Source organism: Theileria annulata, chromosome 2 (genome assembly GCF_000003225.4).
Source record: "Theileria annulata chromosome 2, complete sequence, *** SEQUENCING IN PROGRESS ***".
Classification (NCBI taxonomy): Eukaryota; Apicomplexa; class Aconoidasida; order Piroplasmida; family Theileriidae; genus Theileria; species Theileria annulata.
The window spans coordinates 1,100,790-1,119,515 of NC_011099.1; the positions used below are offsets into that span (position 1 = coordinate 1,100,790).

The window sequence follows — 18,726 nt, forward strand, 5'->3', positions numbered from 1 at the left end:
AACCTTCTAATGATTTTGAGTTATGAGTGACTTCCGGAAAAATATCATTTTTTATGGAAACTAAAAAAATATGGATGATCAAAATGATAAAATAATAATTGACGAAGATTTCGAGGATACAGAAAAAAATGACCTGGATTCATACAGAATTCCCACAAGAAGAACAGAAAGTTATTCTTCATACGTTCCAAATAATCCTTATTATTTAGAAGATAACGAAAATGAGCCTTTATTGCATAAAAAACGGACAAATTCTAGCTCAAAAACTTGTTTCAGGTCAATGGGTTCTGCGGATGGGAATAATGGAAGTAGATCAGTTTTCAACTATTTACCTGTGATTTTTGCGTTATTTGTGTTTTCAGTGATTTACGGTTCATTTTTTGTATATAATTTGAAACCTGCAATAAATCAGGATCTGGCTCATTATGGTGTGCTGAGTGATAGAATTATTTGTCACACACTTTTCATACATCTTTTCCTATTCCTCCAACTAGTAAGCTATGTATTATGTATGTATAAAAACCCCGGGAATATCCCGGACACGTTGGAATGGAACCTAAATAACAAGGACGTCAACACTACTTCCGTTGTGTATGAAACCAAAAGATCGGGAGCTAGGAGGTTTTGTAAGTGGTGTTCAAAATTCAAGCCTGACAGAACTCATCACTGCAAAAATTGCGGAACATGTGTTCTTAAGATGGACCATCATTGTCCATGGGCCAACAACTGTATAGGATGGAGGAACTACAAATATTTTTATTTGACAACTTTATATTCTGACGTTATTTCAATATATATCGCAATTCTCCTCTTTCCTACGGTCAGACAATTCTTGAATAACCCTCTGGTAACTTTTATTTTAAGTTATTTTCTTTAGACTTCCTTTGGAGATTTGGTTGTGATAATAGTCGCTGAGGTGTTGGGCGTCGTCCTCGGTCTTGTTTTGACTTGTTTCCTTCTTTTCCACACCTGGCTCATTTGCGAGAATTTCACAACTATAGAATTTTGTGAGAAGTATTCGGGTTCAAAACACAATATGGACGAGTCGATTTGGTCATTAGGACTATATAATAATCTCAAGTCGGTTCTGGGCAACAACCCCTTGTTGTGGCTAATTCCTTACGGTGAGTTTATAAATTAATAACATCACCATTAGACAATCGGAAAGAGAAAGGAATCGAGTTTAAAAGGGGAGAGAGGAGTCTAGAATCCCTAGACGACATCGACCAGCCGATAATGGAGGTGAATTCTGAATTCTTGAGGATGACCAAGGATACTAAGCAATTTGACCCTGAGATTGGAGAAGATAGTCCATAGGGCTATTTATTTAAATCGCAGTAAATATATTTTACTAGATACCTTCTTATTAAATTATGTTTTATCAATTATTTTCTCCGAAGAAGACCTTTATCTTCTGCATAACTGAGTCCTTACTAGGGTCGTAAGGTTCCTCTTTGCTTGGTATTTCCAAGATCGTTGGTACAAATTTATCGTGGAGGTCCAGGAGTGTTCGAATTTTTTCTGCAATGTGTTGATTTATGATGATTATTCCGCAATCATCCATCGAGACATACAACTTGAATACCTCCTCAATTTGGGCTTTAGTAAATTCTAAATAAATAAGTTTAGTGAAATAAAATATTACTTGGCGTTACGATAGTATAATTTGTTCTTCCCAGTCCATCCTTGCTCCCTACTCCTGCAAGGAGGAATCCAACCACTGTATCCTAATAACTGTTATTATTGTGTGTTAGAGTATAAAATCTATCGTGAAATAGATAATTCAAACCTCATCTCCGATAATATAAATCTTACAGTTTACAAGGTTCTTAATTTTATCCATCGGCCTGTATCGCGGTGATAAAATTAAATATCAGAACGAACATTGGCAATACATTATGATACAATATAAAATAATTAAAAAAATGTAATTTATGTTAAAATAACATAAAATTAAGCAAAATCTTGTTTAGAAGTGGCATCTGAAAAAATTAATAACTGATCTGTATAGGTATCAGGTACCTACGTTTACATATATAAATGAAGAAATTAATAACAATAAATTATATGATGAGGGAAAAAAGTAAAGATATTAAAAAAGTGACAAATGTAAACAACATACATTTATTATATAATAATTATATAAATAACGTGTATTATATAATATAAATATAAATATAGATTCCTAATCATCTTTAAAATCTAATATTATTATGTTTTAATAAGTTTATTCCCGAAAGTCTGCATTATGTTTTATTATTAAAGTCCAGCTCAGATATCTAGGGCATAAGGTCATTTTTATTAACCATAAAGCCAAATCATCAACGCTGGTAATAGACTGTATATTTATGTTGCAGTCCTCGGGTAATGAAGACTGATTTATTACATGCTTTTTTAAGATCTTGCTTCAACCCCCATCCCTACAACAAGAAGTCATTTTAAGCTATTATTTCGATATCTTGCTACACATACGAATTTTTATATATCCATATACTGATATTTTACAAATTAGTTTATTTAAAAAGTTTTCAGAAACTCTTTCCGATAATTTATTTTCCCATGATTTTTATTTGGATTCCAACCTCCATTTTAGTGGCACATATAATATTGTTGGGGCGTAAGGATCTTTGGAATGATATATTTTTTCATGTTCCTCTCTTAAAAATTTTTTTACTATTTTCAATCTTACATTAATATTTTCTTTTTGTAAATTGGACAGTCGAGAACTAACGTTTCGTATTCTCCACCTTCTCCACACACATTTAATCCATATTTGTTCTCCTGTAATTATATTAGGTTAGCTTCAACTCCTACCATCTCCAATAGCTCTTCATATATTTCACTGATTTTCCTTCCAAGATGTTTTTCATTTAACCCTAAATTATTTATCTGAACAAATAGATTACCTAAGCTGCACGTCTTAATTAAGATTGCTTCCATTCCTTCATCTATCATTTCCTTAATTAAATCCCTCTGGTTCCTTTCCCACAAAGGGTTTACTGAGCTTAGATTAAGCCGAGAGCATCTAATTAACGCTAAAATTCATTTTACTTACACATTTTTGACCCTTTCCATTTGATACTTAGAACATACTGCCCCTGTTAACACACCTTCAATCTCACTATTCACCATCTAGTAGATTTATTATTCAAATAAGATAAGTTAAAACAAACCAGAGCTTCCTTTACAAGGTTATATAAGTCTTCCACCTCATCCTGATCATCCGGAGTGTAGTCCAATGACTTCGTTGATGCTGGAGCTCCTGAATTCATGCGTTATTTATCTCTTACAAATTACTCTCAATTGTTCTTTCAAGGAGTGGGATATCGAGGCATTTGCTTATCGACTCTATCACATTGTGGCCTATAGTCTGAAACATGTAACTATCCAGTTCATGTGTGTTGGAATCCTGAGGAGTCATGTGGCCCAGAAGCACAATCTCATGGCCCTGCCTTCTAGCGCATAAAATGCTGTAAATTCCATCTTTGCCTCCAGAAATCAGTGATAAAAGCTTCATCAGAATTCTTATAAGTTTATATTAACACATAATTAAAACTTTCATATATCATAAAGTGGATTTCATAATACCATGTTCATGATATCTAAAAACTTGTAAATTGTAACAAATAATATGTAAATTTATTTTTATAAATTTAAAAACAATATATTGCAAACAGTGAATTTTGTTAAAATGTGTTTATAATTGTTGGTCAAATTTGGTTTTCTTTTGGGAACTTTGAGAATCTGGGTTGCCCAGGGATAAAAAGTTTTCAACAGACTCATATGTTATTTGCATCTTTTCAAGAAGTAATTCAGTCTCTTTTGCGTAATCAACTTCCTCTACGTTCGTTACATTAAATATATTCCTTGATTCTCCGTTATATGTTTTGTTTTTGAAGAATCCTGAGACTTTGAAATCCTAAACATGATTTGAAAATCATAATAATACCCTATGGAGAACGTCGAAATCAAGTGTATTTTTAAGTTGTTCCTTATCCATTGCGTCCAGTTCCTGTTCTGTATATCCAAGGAGTTTTTTCCCTGAATTTCCAATAATTTTAATTATAGTTTACCATTATCTGAGTATACTGTTGACACCATTTGGCCTGAAAAGTCCACAAAAACACAAGTAACAATGTATCTGAAACACATTTATTCCATTACTCTAAACCTCAATACTGGTGTAACTATTGAGTCGTCACAGGTGATGCACCTCCAAACGTTTTCTTGTTCTTCGACTACCTTCTTGTAACAGTTTGGGCAGGAGTGGTACCAGAGTCTCATATCTCCGTCCTTGTTTTTCCAAAACAGTTTCCTAAGTTTACAGTTGAATGTGAAATAGCCCTTCGCTCTGGTCATGGCATCTTCAATGGTTGAAAACTCATATGAATCTCTGGATGAAGACATGGTCTGTGTTTTCATGGTTTTGAAAGTTTCATTTTCGGACATAGCCTAAATTGGTTTTTAAACATCTGGTAAATCATAAAAATTACCTTCTGATACCACGCTTCAAGTGTTGAGAGTCTATCTTTATTTCTAACCGACTGAAAGTCTGCCAATTTTATATCTGTCGTCAAGCTTGTTTGTCCGAATCTTCCTCCATTCCACTCCTTTATTGTCACTTGTGACAGTATAACTGGCTTATCTAGGATATCGTCGAATATTGGGAGCTCAGTCTATATTTATTAATGAAAAAATATGCTTGATACCATTTGGCCCCAAAGGGTCACTTCCAACTCATAGCTCGTATCATCCACAACATACAGTAATCTCTTTTTAGTGTCTCTGTTAAACTTTGTATTAGTCTGAAACTATATTTAACCGCCATAAAATACCACTGAGACTGGTGTCAGCGACTTTACGAAACATAAAATATCAACCACGAATGGAGTGTCGCGCGACGTTGACTTTATATCCCTCAGCGTAACGAATTCGTAGCTAAATCAGATGTGATCTACTCAACTTACTTTCTCTCGACGTTTATGTCGTCAAGTTCGTCCGAGGGATCTATTACCCCATCCGTACCAAAAGTTATTTCGTAGTTGTGAGGGGTGTTGTTGAACTTTTTGTTGGACAAATTAACTGATCCTTTTGAAAAGGTATAGACCTAAGGGATAAAATTGCTCTCAAATTACTTACGTTCCCCTTTTCTAACAGATCATTCCATTTGTTGGCTGCTAAACCCCAAAATTTAGCTCGAATGGTATCTCCCTAATAAAAAAATTACTAAAATTTAAAACCATACGTTTTTATCGACAATGTCCACAAACAAAAATGCGTTATCTCCTTTTAGTGACTTGAGGGGTGATTTTTCAACGACTTTGCCCAAAATCGTCCAATTACTGGTATACGTCGTTATATTCTTTATCGGAAAGTATGAGTTTGCCATTATTATGAAAAATCAGTGGAGAAGACAGTGTTTTGTGAACGACAATGAAAAATTTTAATTACAGATGATATATAAAATAACAATAAAATAAATTTATGTGATGGAAGACCATTGTCAGTCTGAAAATAATCCTCAAGTAAAGAATATAACAACACACACCATTGTGTATGTATATGAATTCTATATCAGTTTATAAGAAATCTCATTAAAGATGATTTTAAAATGAGTTTTGGGGAAAAGTAGAGGAATAACAAAATAAAATGTGTTACGGAATCATTTTATTTTTAGTGCACTATATTTATACACCTAAAATTTAAGTTCTTCTCAATATAAAATTATTTTCTTTTTATAAATTTTTAATTTTTCCTTCAATGAGGTCCTATATCCGTTTATTATGTAAATCTATCTTCGACATAAACACCAAATCTTTTACCAGTTGTTCCTCTACATGTAAAACTATTTTAAATAACCTAAATAATGTGAACAAAAGACATAATTTTACACCTAGACTTTATTTACACACTAATTCTGAAAATTTATTCCCCCTTTCAAAACGATTTAATGAAAACGTATTAAAATTATCTGATTTTGACGACTACCACAATGTAGTTTACAGACCTTTGGGTATTTTTTCTATTTATACAAATTTTTTATAGATAATGACACTATTCATATGAAAGACCTTGTGGTTTCAGTGTTCTATAACAGACAAAGCACTGCTTCTTTGTCTGTAATAGACTCTGTTAATAGGCTTTCCTCAGAGTTCCCACTTAACACATTCTTACTAATGGACTCTGATGTTGTTCCTAGATCAGCTTACGATGCAGATGTTCAACACTTTCCATCAGCTCTCTTATCTTACGGGGGGGATTTGTATAGAGATTTAGTTTCTGAAGAGTCTGGCTATAGCGATAAATGGTCAAATTCATACAAGTGGTCATTTTCTGAAGAAGAATCCAAATCAGCTCAAAGTCAGCAATGTGTTTTACCAGAAAAGTTTTATCAGTCTGTACTCAGAGCTATGAATAAGTTTAATAGTTTCGACGGAAAGAATGTTTCAGCTATAAAGTCCAGGGCTGGAACACATTCATACACTCATGGAATTGACACTGATAATTTAAATCTAAAACGGGTAGGATGGCCAACTGAGTAAAATTAATATTTAAAATTAATAATATTTATTAGTCAATGAATTGTCGTATATATAGTGTGTGGAATCCAATCAACAGAAAATTTATTGTTGTATATTTTAGGAATATTTTAAAATAAATAATCTTTAAAGGAGAGATATGTGATTTGTAGAAAATAAAAATACTTTTGGATTCTGTTGATCCAATGGTAATAGATTTCATTACTTATTGGGTACATTTAATAAATTGTTTAGCATAAATTATTTTAAAATTTATATTTAAAGGATTTTAATGATAAAATGGGCAAGTCTAGGAAAAAAAAGTCTAAGCCTTCCCCTGATCATACCATAGATACAGAATCTCCAAGAATCCTAGTAATAAGAAGAGGCTCAGTCAACCATGAAATGAAACAATTGGCACAAAATTTAAGGCTAATTTTATCCCCAAATTGTGCAGCTCGTTTAAAGGAGGGATCAAGACAAAGGTTGAGGGATTTCACAAGTGTTACTGATGTTCTAGGCTTAACTCACCTAATAGTTCTATCTCAAGGGTCAGAAATCTCATATTTGAAGATCGCAAACCTTCCCAGTGGACCTAGTTTCACTTTTCAGATTAATAAAATTTCACTTATTTCTGATATTTTCAAACACTGCAAAAATCCTCAGTCATTTGACTCATCAAATTATTCTCCTCTTTTAGTATTAAACGGATTTTCAAGAGGCACATCTAAAGGTTCAGATGATGATGGTTCAAAAGATGATTCTTCTAGGTTTGACAAAGCCATGACCCGAGTTACTGAGACTTTGAACAAGATGATCTCCCCCGTCGACCTTTCTACCACTAAGGTAATTATATAAATATTAAATAATCTATTCATAGATACAAAATTGCAAGAGGGTAATTCTTTTCCATAAACAGAACGACGGAACTATTGTTTTGAGGCACTATTCAATAAATCTAGTCGACTGCAACACTCCGGACCAGGTTAAGGATCTTTTAACAAGGAAAACCATGAAGAATTTGATCAACGAAACGTCTGATTTTGAGCATATCAATAATTACCTGTCGTCGGATCTTACTTCGAAAAAAAATTCCAGCTTTGACAGCGACACTGATGAATTCGTTGAACTCGATAACATTTTATCTCAAAATATTATTGCTAAAAATAAATATGGAGTTGATTTAGAGCGTACTGAGACTTCAGATGCACGCAATAAAATCGGAATAAGGTTAATTTTTATAAATTAATGTTACTTTAGGCTAGTTGAAATTGGTCCTAGAGTTCATCTAACTCTTATAAAGCTGGAGAATGATGTTTTCACGGGACCAGGTTCGTTATATTGCTTTAAAAATGTTTTTAGTCAAGTACCACCGGTTCGTGAAGAAAACTCAGGAGGAGTTGGAGGAGAATAAGAAGCTTGAGCCTGAAATAGTAAAGAAGAGGAAGCTTGAGTCTGAGCGAGTAATGAAAATATACGAAAAATATGTAAAAAAGGCCAAAGGCGCAACTGATAAGGAAGGTTCTGAGAACCAAGATCCTGAAAAGGAAGACTCTGTGAACGAACAAAAGCGTAGTAAAGAAAAGAAAAGAAAGAAATAATTTTAAAACATATTCTCGGTTATCAATGTGTAGAATAACAGCGTAAATTATACACACTCTAGCCCATGGGGTGGCATCAAATAATCGCAAAATTTCATAGTCAAAATATACACAAGTACATTATTTTAACATGTTAAAATACATCATTTAATTTAAGTGTTAAAACAAAACATTAAAATATTTGGAGATGTTTCCAATTAGTTTGATTTAAAAAAATACTATAGGCGGGATGGAGTACGAGGATTGTAAATTACTTGTAAGAATGGGTGTTCCTAGGGACCGGGTTCACAAAGCTGTAATAGTATCTGAGAATTTATATCACTTTGACCTGTTTCCTAAGATAGGTGATAAGTATCATGAGTTTAACGAGTTTCTATGTTACAAAATCGCAGAAGTTGAGGTTGATGGTGAAATGATCCTTCTAGTTTACCATGGAGTTTCTGGTACAGCAGCCTCTCCAATATTGAGGGAATTACTTGAAATGGGTGTCAAAATCGTTATCAGGTGTGGAAAATGTGGTTCATACAATCCATGCCTGGTTAACAATGGAGATATTTATATATGTTACGCCGCAATCCGAGACGATACCGTTTCTCTAGCAGAAATCGACGCCAAATATCCCGCAGTAGCTGATTACGATGTTATCGACTGCCTTGTAGATACTGCTGAACAACTTGGGTTTACAACAAAAATGGGAATCAATTACAGTACCGATCTATTCTACAGAAGAGTTTGCATAGACGACCCTAGAGACAAGTATACCCTAAACAACATTGCAGATACTGAGGATAATGAAACATCAACAGTATTCGTGTTATCATCGCTTTACGGAGCTAAGGCCGGAGCTGTCCTTACTGTCGACGGATCACCTCTCTTCTGGGGAAACGGTGGTTACGCTTTTGGCGAAGAATCAGTTGAGAAAGGGATTGAAAAAACAATGGTAATTGGACTTAAAGCAGCATCGGTTTTGGTCAAAAGGTTTTGTCACAATTAATATACATCAACCCAACTATTTTGTTGCAAATAAACGATTACTCATTATCTATTATTTTCCAGAGGTTCAACTAGTAAGCAGGCCTCTAATGCGATTTTTGCCATTAGATTCATCTGTTGATTGTAATTTGAAAAATCTGAAAATTCACCGTACATATTTACTAAATTGGGCTTTAGACCAACACATGTTAATATTCCGCTTTTAACCTTTCTGAGACTTGAGTACACTAACATGTTAGAGGAATCCCAATCCTGTAACTCGATATCAGTTTGAACAATCTCGTCCATGAGTGTAGGCCTTTTCACCTTTTTCTCGTAGTAACCGTCCACTACTACCGATTTTTGTGGTTTCAATGTATATCCCAGCGATTCTGATGACGTTCTCAGGGCTCTAACAATTGTCGGATGGGCCACAGCTGGGTACCTGTAATCGACTTCTGCGAATGTCCCAGATTCGTTCCTGCAAGATGCGTATATTGTAAATATATCCTTATCTTTGATTTGGCTTGAAGGTAATAATGGTATTGAAAAATTTAAAAATATAAAATATAACGCGCCCAAGAACCAAGATTCTGTAACGACGCGGTTTAAATCTACAAATCCAAATCCAAAACTGTACAAAAGTATTTTACGGCCCTTATACGACACTTCCACCGACTTCATGTTTTTATAGTCCCCAAATTCGATATAGCTATCGACCATGGGTAAAATCACGTCAAACCAGGACCGGTCTCCGAATATGATTACGGATTTGAAGTAGCCGATTCTAGGCGGTATATTAGTCTTATTAAAGAAGTAGGGAGATGAGGATGGCATCTATCTCTAAAATTATAATTTACAAAGAGGAAAATGTTAAATAATAAATTAAATGATTATCTATGTGAATGGAAAATTTATCTACTATCTAATGGGGAACTGGCATTCAAATGATTGTTAAAAATAACCAACATTTTAAAAAAATATAATTAAAACGGTTATAATATAATTAGAGAAATGTTTAAAAAAATACTATAGGCGGGATGGAGTACGAGGATTGTAAATTACTTGTAAGAATGGGTGTTCCTAGGGACCGGGTTCACAAAGCTGTAATAGTATCTGAGAATTTATATCACTTTGACCTGTTTCCTAAGATAGGTAATAAGTATCATGAGTTTAATGAGTTTTTATGTTACAAAATCGCAGAAGTTGAGGTTGATGGTGAAATGATCCTTCTAGTTTACCATGGAGTTTCTGGTACAGCAGCCTCTCCAATATTGAGGGAATTACTTGAAATGGGTGTCAAAATCGTTATCAGGTGTGGAAAATGCGGTTCATACAGGCCTTCACATGAAAAGAGCGGTGACTTATCTATTACTTATGCCACAATTCGAGACGACAACAGCTCTCTAGCAGAAATAGACATTAAATATCCCGCAGTAGCTGATTTTGATGTTATTGACTGCCTTGTAGATACTGCTGAACAACTTGGTATAAAAGCTTCACTTGGAATGAATTACAGTACGGATTTATTCTACAGAAGAGTTTGCAAAGACGATCACAGGGATATATACACCTTATATAATATAGCAGATACTGAAGAGTGTGAAACTTCAACAATATTCGTATTATCTTCACTTTATGGAGCTAAAGCCGGGGCCATTATGACAATTGACGGGTCACCTCTCTTCTGGGGAAACGGTGGATACACTATTGGCGAAGAAGCAGTTGAGCTTGGAATTGAAAATATGACCCTTGTAGCTTCAAAGGCAGCTTCAAAACTCTCTAAGATATACCTCAATAATGGGATGTAGTAAATATATCAGGATAATGTTTAATTCCCAAAATTCAATCCAGTTAAATTAAATAAACAACCTCAGTGGAATATGTGTAAAATAACCTGTACTTTTAAATAAAACTTTATAATATTCTAGAAAATCCTATATATGTAAATGTAACATACCAAATAGGGTAGTTATTTAGAGGTGTTGATAGATATAATGAAGAAAAGGTTGTATTGAAATATAACAAAATTTAAAAATGAAGAAACTAGATATAGTAAACAAAAATAATAACAAAAATAAGGAAGAAAATAAAAATAAGAATAAGTAAAATTTTGGTTAATTAGTTTTTACACTGGGGTCATTAGATTAATCATACCTGAATCTAGAGTTTTTTCTTCTCTTTCCTTATTTTAACCATTTTAATTTATCATTTTTGGTTATATTATTTTTATTAATTATTTTTGGATTTAATACCCTTTTACATTACTAGCTTTTCGTTATATGTTATTTTAATTCTTTGTAATATAATATTTCGATTTTAAAACTATTTTTCACACTGTATATTAATTTTTTAATTGGAATTTTTTACTTTTTAGATTTAATCTCGATTTCTAACATTAATATTTCATTCACACTCGTTATTCTTTAATTTCTCATTTCAATATGCTTTTCAAATGTTATAACATTTAATAATCATATCTTTAACAACTTAGTCAATTTGAACATTAGTATTCGCTATTCTTAAATGTTGCTACTGAGCAAATGGTTCTATCAATAAACCCTAATAACCATTTTAAACCGTATGATTCTCATTAAAATAATTCCTTGAAATAGATCGGTTTTAACCATATCGCAACATTTTCACCTTTTTGTGATTAAGATTTTATTTTAGACCTAAACATCGGACAAACCCTGTAATTATTTGGCGTACCTTGTAAATGTTAATACCCATTAAACATTTTAAGATGAATTTGTTCACAGTTCACGCCAAAAATGGGCTTTACATCTACAAATGCCAACAAGTGAAATCGGAGGAGGGACAGGATCCGAACAAAAATGAAAATTTACAAGAAGAAGAAAAAAAGGAACCTGTAACAAGTTTGAGAGCAGAATGTGTTTGGTACCAAGACCGCTTCGCAAGACATTGCATCTGTTCACAGAACAATAACCTGTGCATAGTTGATGACCGATCAGGGTTATCAATCGTGTATACAAAAAATAACCTTTACTCAGACTTTTCAATGGATACATTGAGAGGAGTAGGAAAGTTTAAGAATATGTACACACCCCTGGGATGTAAGAACATAAAACACTTGCAATGGTCAAAAAACGGGACATATCTGGTGGTTTACTTCAACCTGACAAATTACTCAGAGTCAGGACTTTGTCTTGAAGACAACCTGCACATCTGGGATATTTCCAAGAAAAACATCATTGGAACTTTTAACACAAAGAGACTCTCACCAGAACAATGGCCGGTAACCAAATGGATTGGCTCAACGGACAATTTTGCACTTTGCCACAACCATCAAGTTGGAATCTACTCAATTGTCTCAGAAGGGTCATCTCTCAAATCTGTTAAACTACTTTTAACAGTTAGAATACCAATGGTATTCATTGTTGATCTATCATATAAACCGATGGAAACTAGCGTAAACACTTTCTCAGATGGAGATAATATTTTTATGGCCGCCTTTTCTCAGCCAGATTCAAGTCATTCACCGGGAAATCTCAGGATTTCAACCCTAAAACTAAGCGGAGATTCGTTGTCAGAGTCGTCATTTTCCCAACACGAGCTTAAATTCACAGATTCAGCGGAACTACTCTGGTCACCTTCAGGAAATTATTTGATAATCCTGGCCCAGTCAACAGTGGATTTGGCAGGAGAAAAGTACGGCTCAACAACAAATTGTATTTTATTCTCAAGTAATGGCAAATACATCAGTAAAGTTAACAGTTATACAACACATGACGCCAGATGGAACCCGAAATCTGACATTTTCATCCTAATGGAAGGGAATATGCCATGTAGGATAACGTTGTATAATGTTGAACTAGAGACACTTTTCGAGTTCCCGAACATGTATAGAAATACGATTAAGTGGAACCCTCTGGGAAATATGGTGGCTTTGGGAGGATTTGGGAATTTGGCAGGAGAGATTTGTTTCTGGTACAAGAAGGAAGGAGCTAATGAGATGGAACAAATCGTCCAGTTTAAAGAACCATGCACTGTTATATCAGAGTGGTCACTTGACTCCAAGTACTTTATCACAGCCTCAACCTTCCCCCGTATGAAGGTGGATAATTTCTTCAAGATTTTCAACTGCGAAGGATATTTAATGGCAAGTGAAATATTAGACGAATGTTACGACGTGTCATGGTTTTGCGGAAACTCAGAGGATACTGAATTTATTAGGCCTAAAGTTAGAAAGTCACTTGACCGAAAGCCTATTTACAGGCCTAAAATGTCACTAAAATCCACAAATCCTACAAGTGCCAAACCCTTTTCCAAAGCTCCTGGATCACCCCTCTTCACCATGTCCCACCAAGATAACACCTTCAACATGAGTAACACACGATTGGTGAACACGTTTGAGAAGAACCATTTTGATAATTTCAACCGCTCATTCTTCTCAGGCCAGTTTGGAAATAACTCAGACCCATCAACTGATCTCTTCCAGTCCTTCAAGCATATATTTTCACTTTCATTTATCAATAAATTTGATACAACATACTTGGAACAAAGGAATAATCAGGAACAATTTTTCAACAGAAAAGAACAACAAGTTGATACTAGAGATAATTTCAATACATCAGATTCACAATTCCAAAACACTTTTGATAATCAACTTATAAACAATTTCCAAAATCAAATGATTAAGCCATTAGGAAACCAGTTCATTAACATGAGCGATTCACAACCTAACATGAGTGGACAAATGTTAAACGTACAGGAAAATCAATATAATAATATGACGGATGGATTTTTTGATAATTTGCAACAAGTACAATATGAAGGACTTGTGGATAATCAACAAATGTCATATGAAAATGGCTTAAACTACACTGAAAACACGTCAAATCAGTTGAGAGATGATTCTGAAAATGTTTCAATGTTCGTTAGACTAAAGAATCAGCTACAGTCTGAAAAAATGAAAACACGACAGAGAACAATAATGAACGAAGGACAATTGCTGAGGCTGTTATTTGAAGCAAAAAATAAAAGGAAACCCGATTCACTTCAATCTTAATTTTTTAAATGTAAATGCCATTTAATCTCTTTACATTTCATGTTTTAGTCTTAATAATATTTAATAGAATATATTCGTTTAATCAGAGAAACGTGGTAGGGAGATTCTTGATTATATTTTTTAGACTACACACAGGTTCAGCTCAAATTTATATCAATTTCTGAGACATAATCAAAGAAATTTACATTCTATAAGGGGAACACAGCCATATTTGCCATCGGAACAGAGATTACAGAAATGGCTCCAAAATAAGGTAAAAATTAATTTTCAAAAAATTTATATATGACTTAAAATTCACCAAAAGATTATAATTTACTTATTAGTGGGAAATCACATCGAAAAACTTTGGATTCCAAGAGTATTCAATGCCGGTTTTAACACATACCGCACTGTTCGTTGACAGTAACACACCAAAAGTGAGGATTGATGACTTTAATGATAAGATTCAGGACAAGGAGCATTATAAAGAATTATACAGCTTTAAGGATAAAAAGGGAAGAAACCTGTCCCTGAGAGGAGATATCACTCCACAATTTATGAACCTGTTAACATCGTACTACAGTAATAAAAAACTTCAATCGCAAAACATATATAAGTGGTATACAATCGCAGACTGCTGGCGCTATGAGCGTCCAGGGCTTGGAAGGAGGAGAAATCACCAACAATGGAACGCAGATATAGTTGGTAAGCCCTTTACTTCGCAAGTTCTTTTAGGAATCAGTGACATTCAAGTAGAAGTGGAATTAATTTCAATGCTGATCCACTTTTTTAAATCTGTACCTCACTATTTATTCACTCTATACCTTAATAATAATTTGATTAATATTCAAAATTTAGGTTGGATTATCTTATGAAGATGTTGTAATATCGCTAAATCATAGAAATACTATACCTGGAATCTTAGCCTTATTAGGATTTTCAAATTATTCCACAGATTGGATTTACCAGTTTTCCAAAACCTTGGATAAGTGTAAAAAGATTCCAAAGGACGAGTTCAACGAACTCTTACTTGATCTTAAATTCACTCCAGATCAATGTTCTGAGTTGGATAAAATCATTGAAAACTCAAAGACCGTAGAGGAACTTGAAGGAATATTTAACCCTGAAGATATTCGAGAATTAAAGTAATTCAGTCCATTTTACTCTAGTTTAGGCAATTGGTTGATTTATTGGCTGAGAAAGGATACTCTAATTGGATTAACATAGATTTAACAATTGTAACACCCATTTATTTATTTACTACTACCAATAATAACAGATGAATACTAATTTGTGTGTTATAGGTCAGGGGAAATGATTATTATACTGGTTTGGTGTTCGAGTGTTTTGATCGCAATCAGATGCATTCGAGGTCAATTGCAGGCGGTGGAAGATATGACAATTATTTTAACAGTATTTAGTTTGAATCGACCATGTTGATTTAGACTGTGATCCGAGACTTACGTATTCCGCTGGGTTTGGGATGGGCAATATCGCAATTATGGATTTAATTAAACAAAAGTATTTATTTTTATTTTACTTATGATTGTGGATTTAGGGGTTTAAATGTGAAATCTGAGCAACTAATTGATGTACTGGTTTTTACACCAAATTCCACCTCTAACAACTGTGAACAAAAGTTAGAAACTGACAGTGATCAGAGCTTACTCTGTTCTAAGAATCAGAGAATGTGTTTATATAACCTTATGGACTTGTTAAGGAGTAACGACGTTTCAGTTTACCAGTACTACAAAACCTCGAGAGTAATTTTCATACTAATTACAAGTTTTAGTTGGTTAAGGCTCTTAAGTTTGGTGACAATTGCATGGCTAAATTTGTTCTCATGCCTCTTTTACGTGACGGGAACGAATTCATTGTTCTCAGGGATATGAAGACTGGACTACAGGTTAAAAAGTACCCATAATGAAGTTTTTAGGAATTTTTCAACCCATCAGATGATCAAATCGGAGCCAAAGTCATGGAAAAATTACTCAACTAATTTAATAATATAAAATTAAACTATTGTATCAATTTAAATTTTACAGCTCTTTATCAAGTTTTTCACTGATAAATTTGTCGCATTCTTCCTGGTATTTTTCCTTCATCTCCCACCAAATCTGGTGGTTTGGAACCTTCTCGTTCATCTTATTCAAAGTGTTCCAGACCTCAGGAATCTCCTTTTTTAGCGTTATTGAGAATCGACCCATGGAAACAGGCGTAACCTTAGTCTCAGGACCAACAACTCTGTTGAACAAGTGCAAATTCACTTGATATTTCTTCCTCTTCCCTGAATGAGTTCCAATCCCACTGTACTCCAACCTATCCTTATCCACATTCAAAACCTCATTCTCAACTTGTAATGCACCTAAAATATAATAATAGTATTGCTATAGATATGATTAATAGGAATGTTGTAGTATCAATGGTATTAGTATAGTCAATGAGGTTATACCTGGGCTACTCCATCTTGCTGAGAATTTAATGCTTAAAAACACTTCATTTGGTGATTCAGCCCATTGAAGGGCAGCGTTAACTCTGAAATTAATACATTAAAGAATAAAAAGTACACGTCGAGTTCGTTGTAATGTTTGCTGAGTAAATCCAAAAGCTCTTTGGAGTTTCTTTGAACAGTCTCAACTGAAGAGCGAACGGAAGATGATAAATCAATATCTAAACCATAATTTAAGTGTGAATCCAATTAAAGTACCTTGTTCGTGAGATAAAAGAACGATTTTCTTGGCTAGATCCCACCAATTATTTAAAATACAGGTTTCAACATCTCTAACCACAATTTTAACAATTTTAGTAGTTTATTAATTAAATAAGTCGATAGATAAATACTAGAAATATATAATTAATAGTCCCGTCTATATCTTGTTAATATGATTGGTTAATAATTATGGAAATTTACGAAAAAACTTACGAATCGTTAGGAACATATTTGGGAAAGGTTGAATCAATTCGAGTACTCATATTAGAGTATTCAGTGGTTAAATTAGTCAACGAGGCGCAAAAAACATGTTTAATTAGCGATAAAATGATATAATATGATACATTCCTCAAGATTATCATTCTTTTAGGATTCCATCAAATGATATCATACTTTCCTTGACGATTCAGAAATATGAAAATTAACATATAAAATAAATTATAATAAAAATATAAACTATTGAGAAATATAGTAAAACGTGTATTGTAAAAAATGTAAACTAATAAAAAATATGGTGAAGTTGAGGATGAATTATGAGTTTTTAGTTACAGAAGCGAACATCAGTTGTTTTCTCAACTCAGTTAATGAAAGATTACTTTTAACGTGATTAGAATCTGGTTCAGGGGTAGTAGGCTCGACTTCCTCAAATGACTTTGCATCCATTACTTGAATCTCAAACTCGTTATCTGGGTGAATCACTTCTCCTTTCGTTTCCTCACAGTTGTTACACTCGTTTAGTTGGTTGTTGGATTTTATATGTTCGACCTTCTCCAGTTGCCTCTGGACGCAGTACTTCTCTGAACAATCAGGTGTGTACGAGAGCGAATACGTTGGGAAGAATTCCTGAAGTGAATTGTAGGAGAGAAAGTTCGTAACTTCTCCAAACTTCAACAAATATTTCAAGGCGTTGTGTGCAAGTAAACCGGCGACCACTCCCATTGTAGTTGGGAGACTTGCCGTACAAACGTCGGCCCTCTTTATCTTACTTTCATCACCTTTGGTGGCAACAATATATGGCGGAGCGCATAGAAAACATGCCGTAACTCCTGGGACACAAGTTTGTATCTGGCCACTAGTTGCGTTTTCAGAAACTCCAGAATTCATCCAAACCTGATCAGCTTTGCAGCACGCCTTATTAATAGTTACTCTGGCTGCGTAGTTATCAACACAGCTGAGAACTAGGTCAACTTGGGATCCGGTCAAACTTCCGTGTACGATTTTGTCATAAAACAACTCGTAATCTCTACATATATTACAGTTTATGGGCTCTATCAACACGTTATTGTTGATTACGTTCAGAGTCTCCTTTGCAGCCTATATACATATTAGGTATATTATCAATTATCTGTGAAAAAATTAAAATTAGAGTAAAAAAGATGTATTTGGGATTAATTACCTCGACTTTGGGCAATCCAAGTTGTTTTGGAGTATAAAATAACCGATTCATGTTCGCGAGTTCGATATCGTCGTAGTCGAAGAGGATCAGTTTACCTATTCCGCACCTCGTGAGCATTTCGGCAACCACTGCTCCAACTCCTCCTACTCCTACAATGGCAACTGTACACGAGTGGATTATGTCGAAATTTTCGACGACGCCCATCTTTTCCAAGGCCTTCAGCCTTGACGATGGGTCATCCTTTAAACTAGACATTGCGATAGAAATATAATTTAATAAATTAAAATTTTTTATTTATTAAATTATTTTAACTATAAAACAATACAAGAGTGATTAATATAATATTAACGGATAATGAGTTGGGTGATGGCAAATAATTAAAAAATTTTTTGTTAAAAAAATTAAATTTCATAAAATTATCATGGAATCTTCATTAAATTATTTTAAACCCTGATATAAACTAAAATCTGTTTAATTTACTTTAAATTCGTGGAACCTAAATAACAAATGATTACTTG

General features: G+C 33.8%; 13 protein-coding genes across 13 annotated transcripts, besides 4 other annotated features; 7 read left to right on the forward strand and 6 right to left on the reverse strand.

The window, feature by feature from the left end:
* Positions 1-70: 70 nt before the first annotated feature.
* On the forward strand, positions 71-1,317 carry TA13215 (uncharacterized protein; the record flags this gene model as incomplete). Its single annotated transcript, XM_947180.1, has 4 exons — positions 71-170; positions 210-847; positions 878-1,124; positions 1,157-1,317. 4 exons carry the CDS (start codon positions 71-73, stop codon positions 1,315-1,317), a joined length of 1,146 nt encoding a protein of 381 aa, XP_952273.1.
* Positions 320-388: a sequence feature (4 probable transmembrane helices predicted for TA13215 by TMHMM2.0 at aa 71-93, 113-135, 216-238 and 253-275).
* Positions 446-514: a sequence feature (4 probable transmembrane helices predicted for TA13215 by TMHMM2.0 at aa 71-93, 113-135, 216-238 and 253-275).
* Positions 755-823: a sequence feature (4 probable transmembrane helices predicted for TA13215 by TMHMM2.0 at aa 71-93, 113-135, 216-238 and 253-275).
* Positions 896-964: a sequence feature (4 probable transmembrane helices predicted for TA13215 by TMHMM2.0 at aa 71-93, 113-135, 216-238 and 253-275).
* Positions 1,318-1,381: 64 nt separating the features above from the next.
* TA13210 (vacuolar ATP synthase subunit f, putative) lies at positions 1,382-1,843 on the reverse strand (the record flags this gene model as incomplete). The annotated part of the gene is made up of 3 exons (XM_947181.1): positions 1,382-1,611; positions 1,646-1,727; positions 1,790-1,843. The coding sequence occupies 3 exons, from the start codon at positions 1,841-1,843 to the stop codon at positions 1,382-1,384; spliced, it is 366 nt and encodes a 121-aa protein (XP_952274.1).
* Positions 1,844-2,566: 723 nt separating this feature from the next.
* TA13205 (uncharacterized protein) lies at positions 2,567-3,517 on the reverse strand (the record flags this gene model as incomplete). Its single annotated transcript, XM_947182.1, has 7 exons — positions 2,567-2,657; positions 2,690-2,781; positions 2,815-2,876; positions 2,907-3,025; positions 3,056-3,067; positions 3,130-3,262; positions 3,298-3,517. 7 exons carry the CDS (start codon positions 3,515-3,517, stop codon positions 2,567-2,569), a joined length of 729 nt encoding a protein of 242 aa, XP_952275.1.
* Positions 3,518-3,697: 180 nt separating this feature from the next.
* Positions 3,698-5,389, reverse strand: TA13200 (replication factor A-related protein, putative; the record flags this gene model as incomplete). The annotated part of the gene is made up of 10 exons (XM_947183.1): positions 3,698-3,919; positions 3,950-4,041; positions 4,074-4,141; positions 4,172-4,452; positions 4,494-4,676; positions 4,710-4,805; positions 4,836-4,938; positions 4,968-5,107; positions 5,140-5,211; positions 5,246-5,389. 10 exons carry the CDS (start codon positions 5,387-5,389, stop codon positions 3,698-3,700), a joined length of 1,401 nt encoding a protein of 466 aa, XP_952276.1.
* Positions 5,390-5,760: 371 nt separating this feature from the next.
* On the forward strand, positions 5,761-6,542 carry TA13195 (uncharacterized protein; the record flags this gene model as incomplete). The annotated part of the gene is made up of 2 exons (XM_947184.1): positions 5,761-6,013; positions 6,046-6,542. The coding sequence occupies 2 exons, from the start codon at positions 5,761-5,763 to the stop codon at positions 6,540-6,542; spliced, it is 750 nt and encodes a 249-aa protein (XP_952277.1).
* A 276-nt stretch (positions 6,543-6,818) lies between these two features.
* TA13180 ((SSF, Peter Pan) family member protein, putative) lies at positions 6,819-8,119 on the forward strand (the record flags this gene model as incomplete). The annotated part of the gene is made up of 3 exons (XM_947185.1): positions 6,819-7,364; positions 7,399-7,748; positions 7,822-8,119. 3 exons carry the CDS (start codon positions 6,819-6,821, stop codon positions 8,117-8,119), a joined length of 1,194 nt encoding a protein of 397 aa, XP_952278.1.
* A 229-nt stretch (positions 8,120-8,348) lies between these two features.
* Positions 8,349-9,113, forward strand: TA13175 (purine nucleoside phosphorylase, putative; the record flags this gene model as incomplete). The annotated part of the gene is made up of 1 exon (XM_947186.1): positions 8,349-9,113. The coding sequence occupies one exon, from the start codon at positions 8,349-8,351 to the stop codon at positions 9,111-9,113; it is 765 nt and encodes a 254-aa protein (XP_952279.1).
* Positions 9,114-9,157: 44 nt separating this feature from the next.
* TA13170 (purine nucleoside phosphorylase, putative) lies at positions 9,158-9,928 on the reverse strand (the record flags this gene model as incomplete). The annotated part of the gene is made up of 1 exon (XM_947187.1): positions 9,158-9,928. One exon carries the CDS (start codon positions 9,926-9,928, stop codon positions 9,158-9,160), a length of 771 nt encoding a protein of 256 aa, XP_952280.1.
* A 203-nt stretch (positions 9,929-10,131) lies between these two features.
* TA13165 (purine nucleoside phosphorylase, putative) lies at positions 10,132-10,902 on the forward strand (the record flags this gene model as incomplete). The annotated part of the gene is made up of 1 exon (XM_947188.1): positions 10,132-10,902. One exon carries the CDS (start codon positions 10,132-10,134, stop codon positions 10,900-10,902), a length of 771 nt encoding a protein of 256 aa, XP_952281.1.
* A 908-nt stretch (positions 10,903-11,810) lies between these two features.
* Positions 11,811-14,123, forward strand: TA13160 (uncharacterized protein; the record flags this gene model as incomplete). Its single annotated transcript, XM_947189.1, has 1 exon — positions 11,811-14,123. The coding sequence occupies one exon, from the start codon at positions 11,811-11,813 to the stop codon at positions 14,121-14,123; it is 2,313 nt and encodes a 770-aa protein (XP_952282.1).
* Positions 14,124-14,488: 365 nt separating this feature from the next.
* On the forward strand, positions 14,489-16,026 carry TA13155 (histidyl-trna synthetase, putative; the record flags this gene model as incomplete). Its single annotated transcript, XM_947190.1, has 7 exons — positions 14,489-14,899; positions 14,961-15,247; positions 15,277-15,340; positions 15,407-15,515; positions 15,548-15,623; positions 15,661-15,832; positions 15,895-16,026. 7 exons carry the CDS (start codon positions 14,489-14,491, stop codon positions 16,024-16,026), a joined length of 1,251 nt encoding a protein of 416 aa, XP_952283.1.
* Positions 16,027-16,141: 115 nt separating this feature from the next.
* TA13150 (uncharacterized protein) lies at positions 16,142-17,174 on the reverse strand (the record flags this gene model as incomplete). Its single annotated transcript, XM_947191.1, has 4 exons — positions 16,142-16,467; positions 16,596-16,772; positions 16,810-16,883; positions 17,026-17,174. 4 exons carry the CDS (start codon positions 17,172-17,174, stop codon positions 16,142-16,144), a joined length of 726 nt encoding a protein of 241 aa, XP_952284.1.
* A 169-nt stretch (positions 17,175-17,343) lies between these two features.
* Positions 17,344-18,463, reverse strand: TA13145 (uncharacterized protein; the record flags this gene model as incomplete). The annotated part of the gene is made up of 2 exons (XM_947192.1): positions 17,344-18,126; positions 18,209-18,463. The coding sequence occupies 2 exons, from the start codon at positions 18,461-18,463 to the stop codon at positions 17,344-17,346; spliced, it is 1,038 nt and encodes a 345-aa protein (XP_952285.1).
* Between the last annotated feature and the right edge of the window lie 263 nt (positions 18,464-18,726).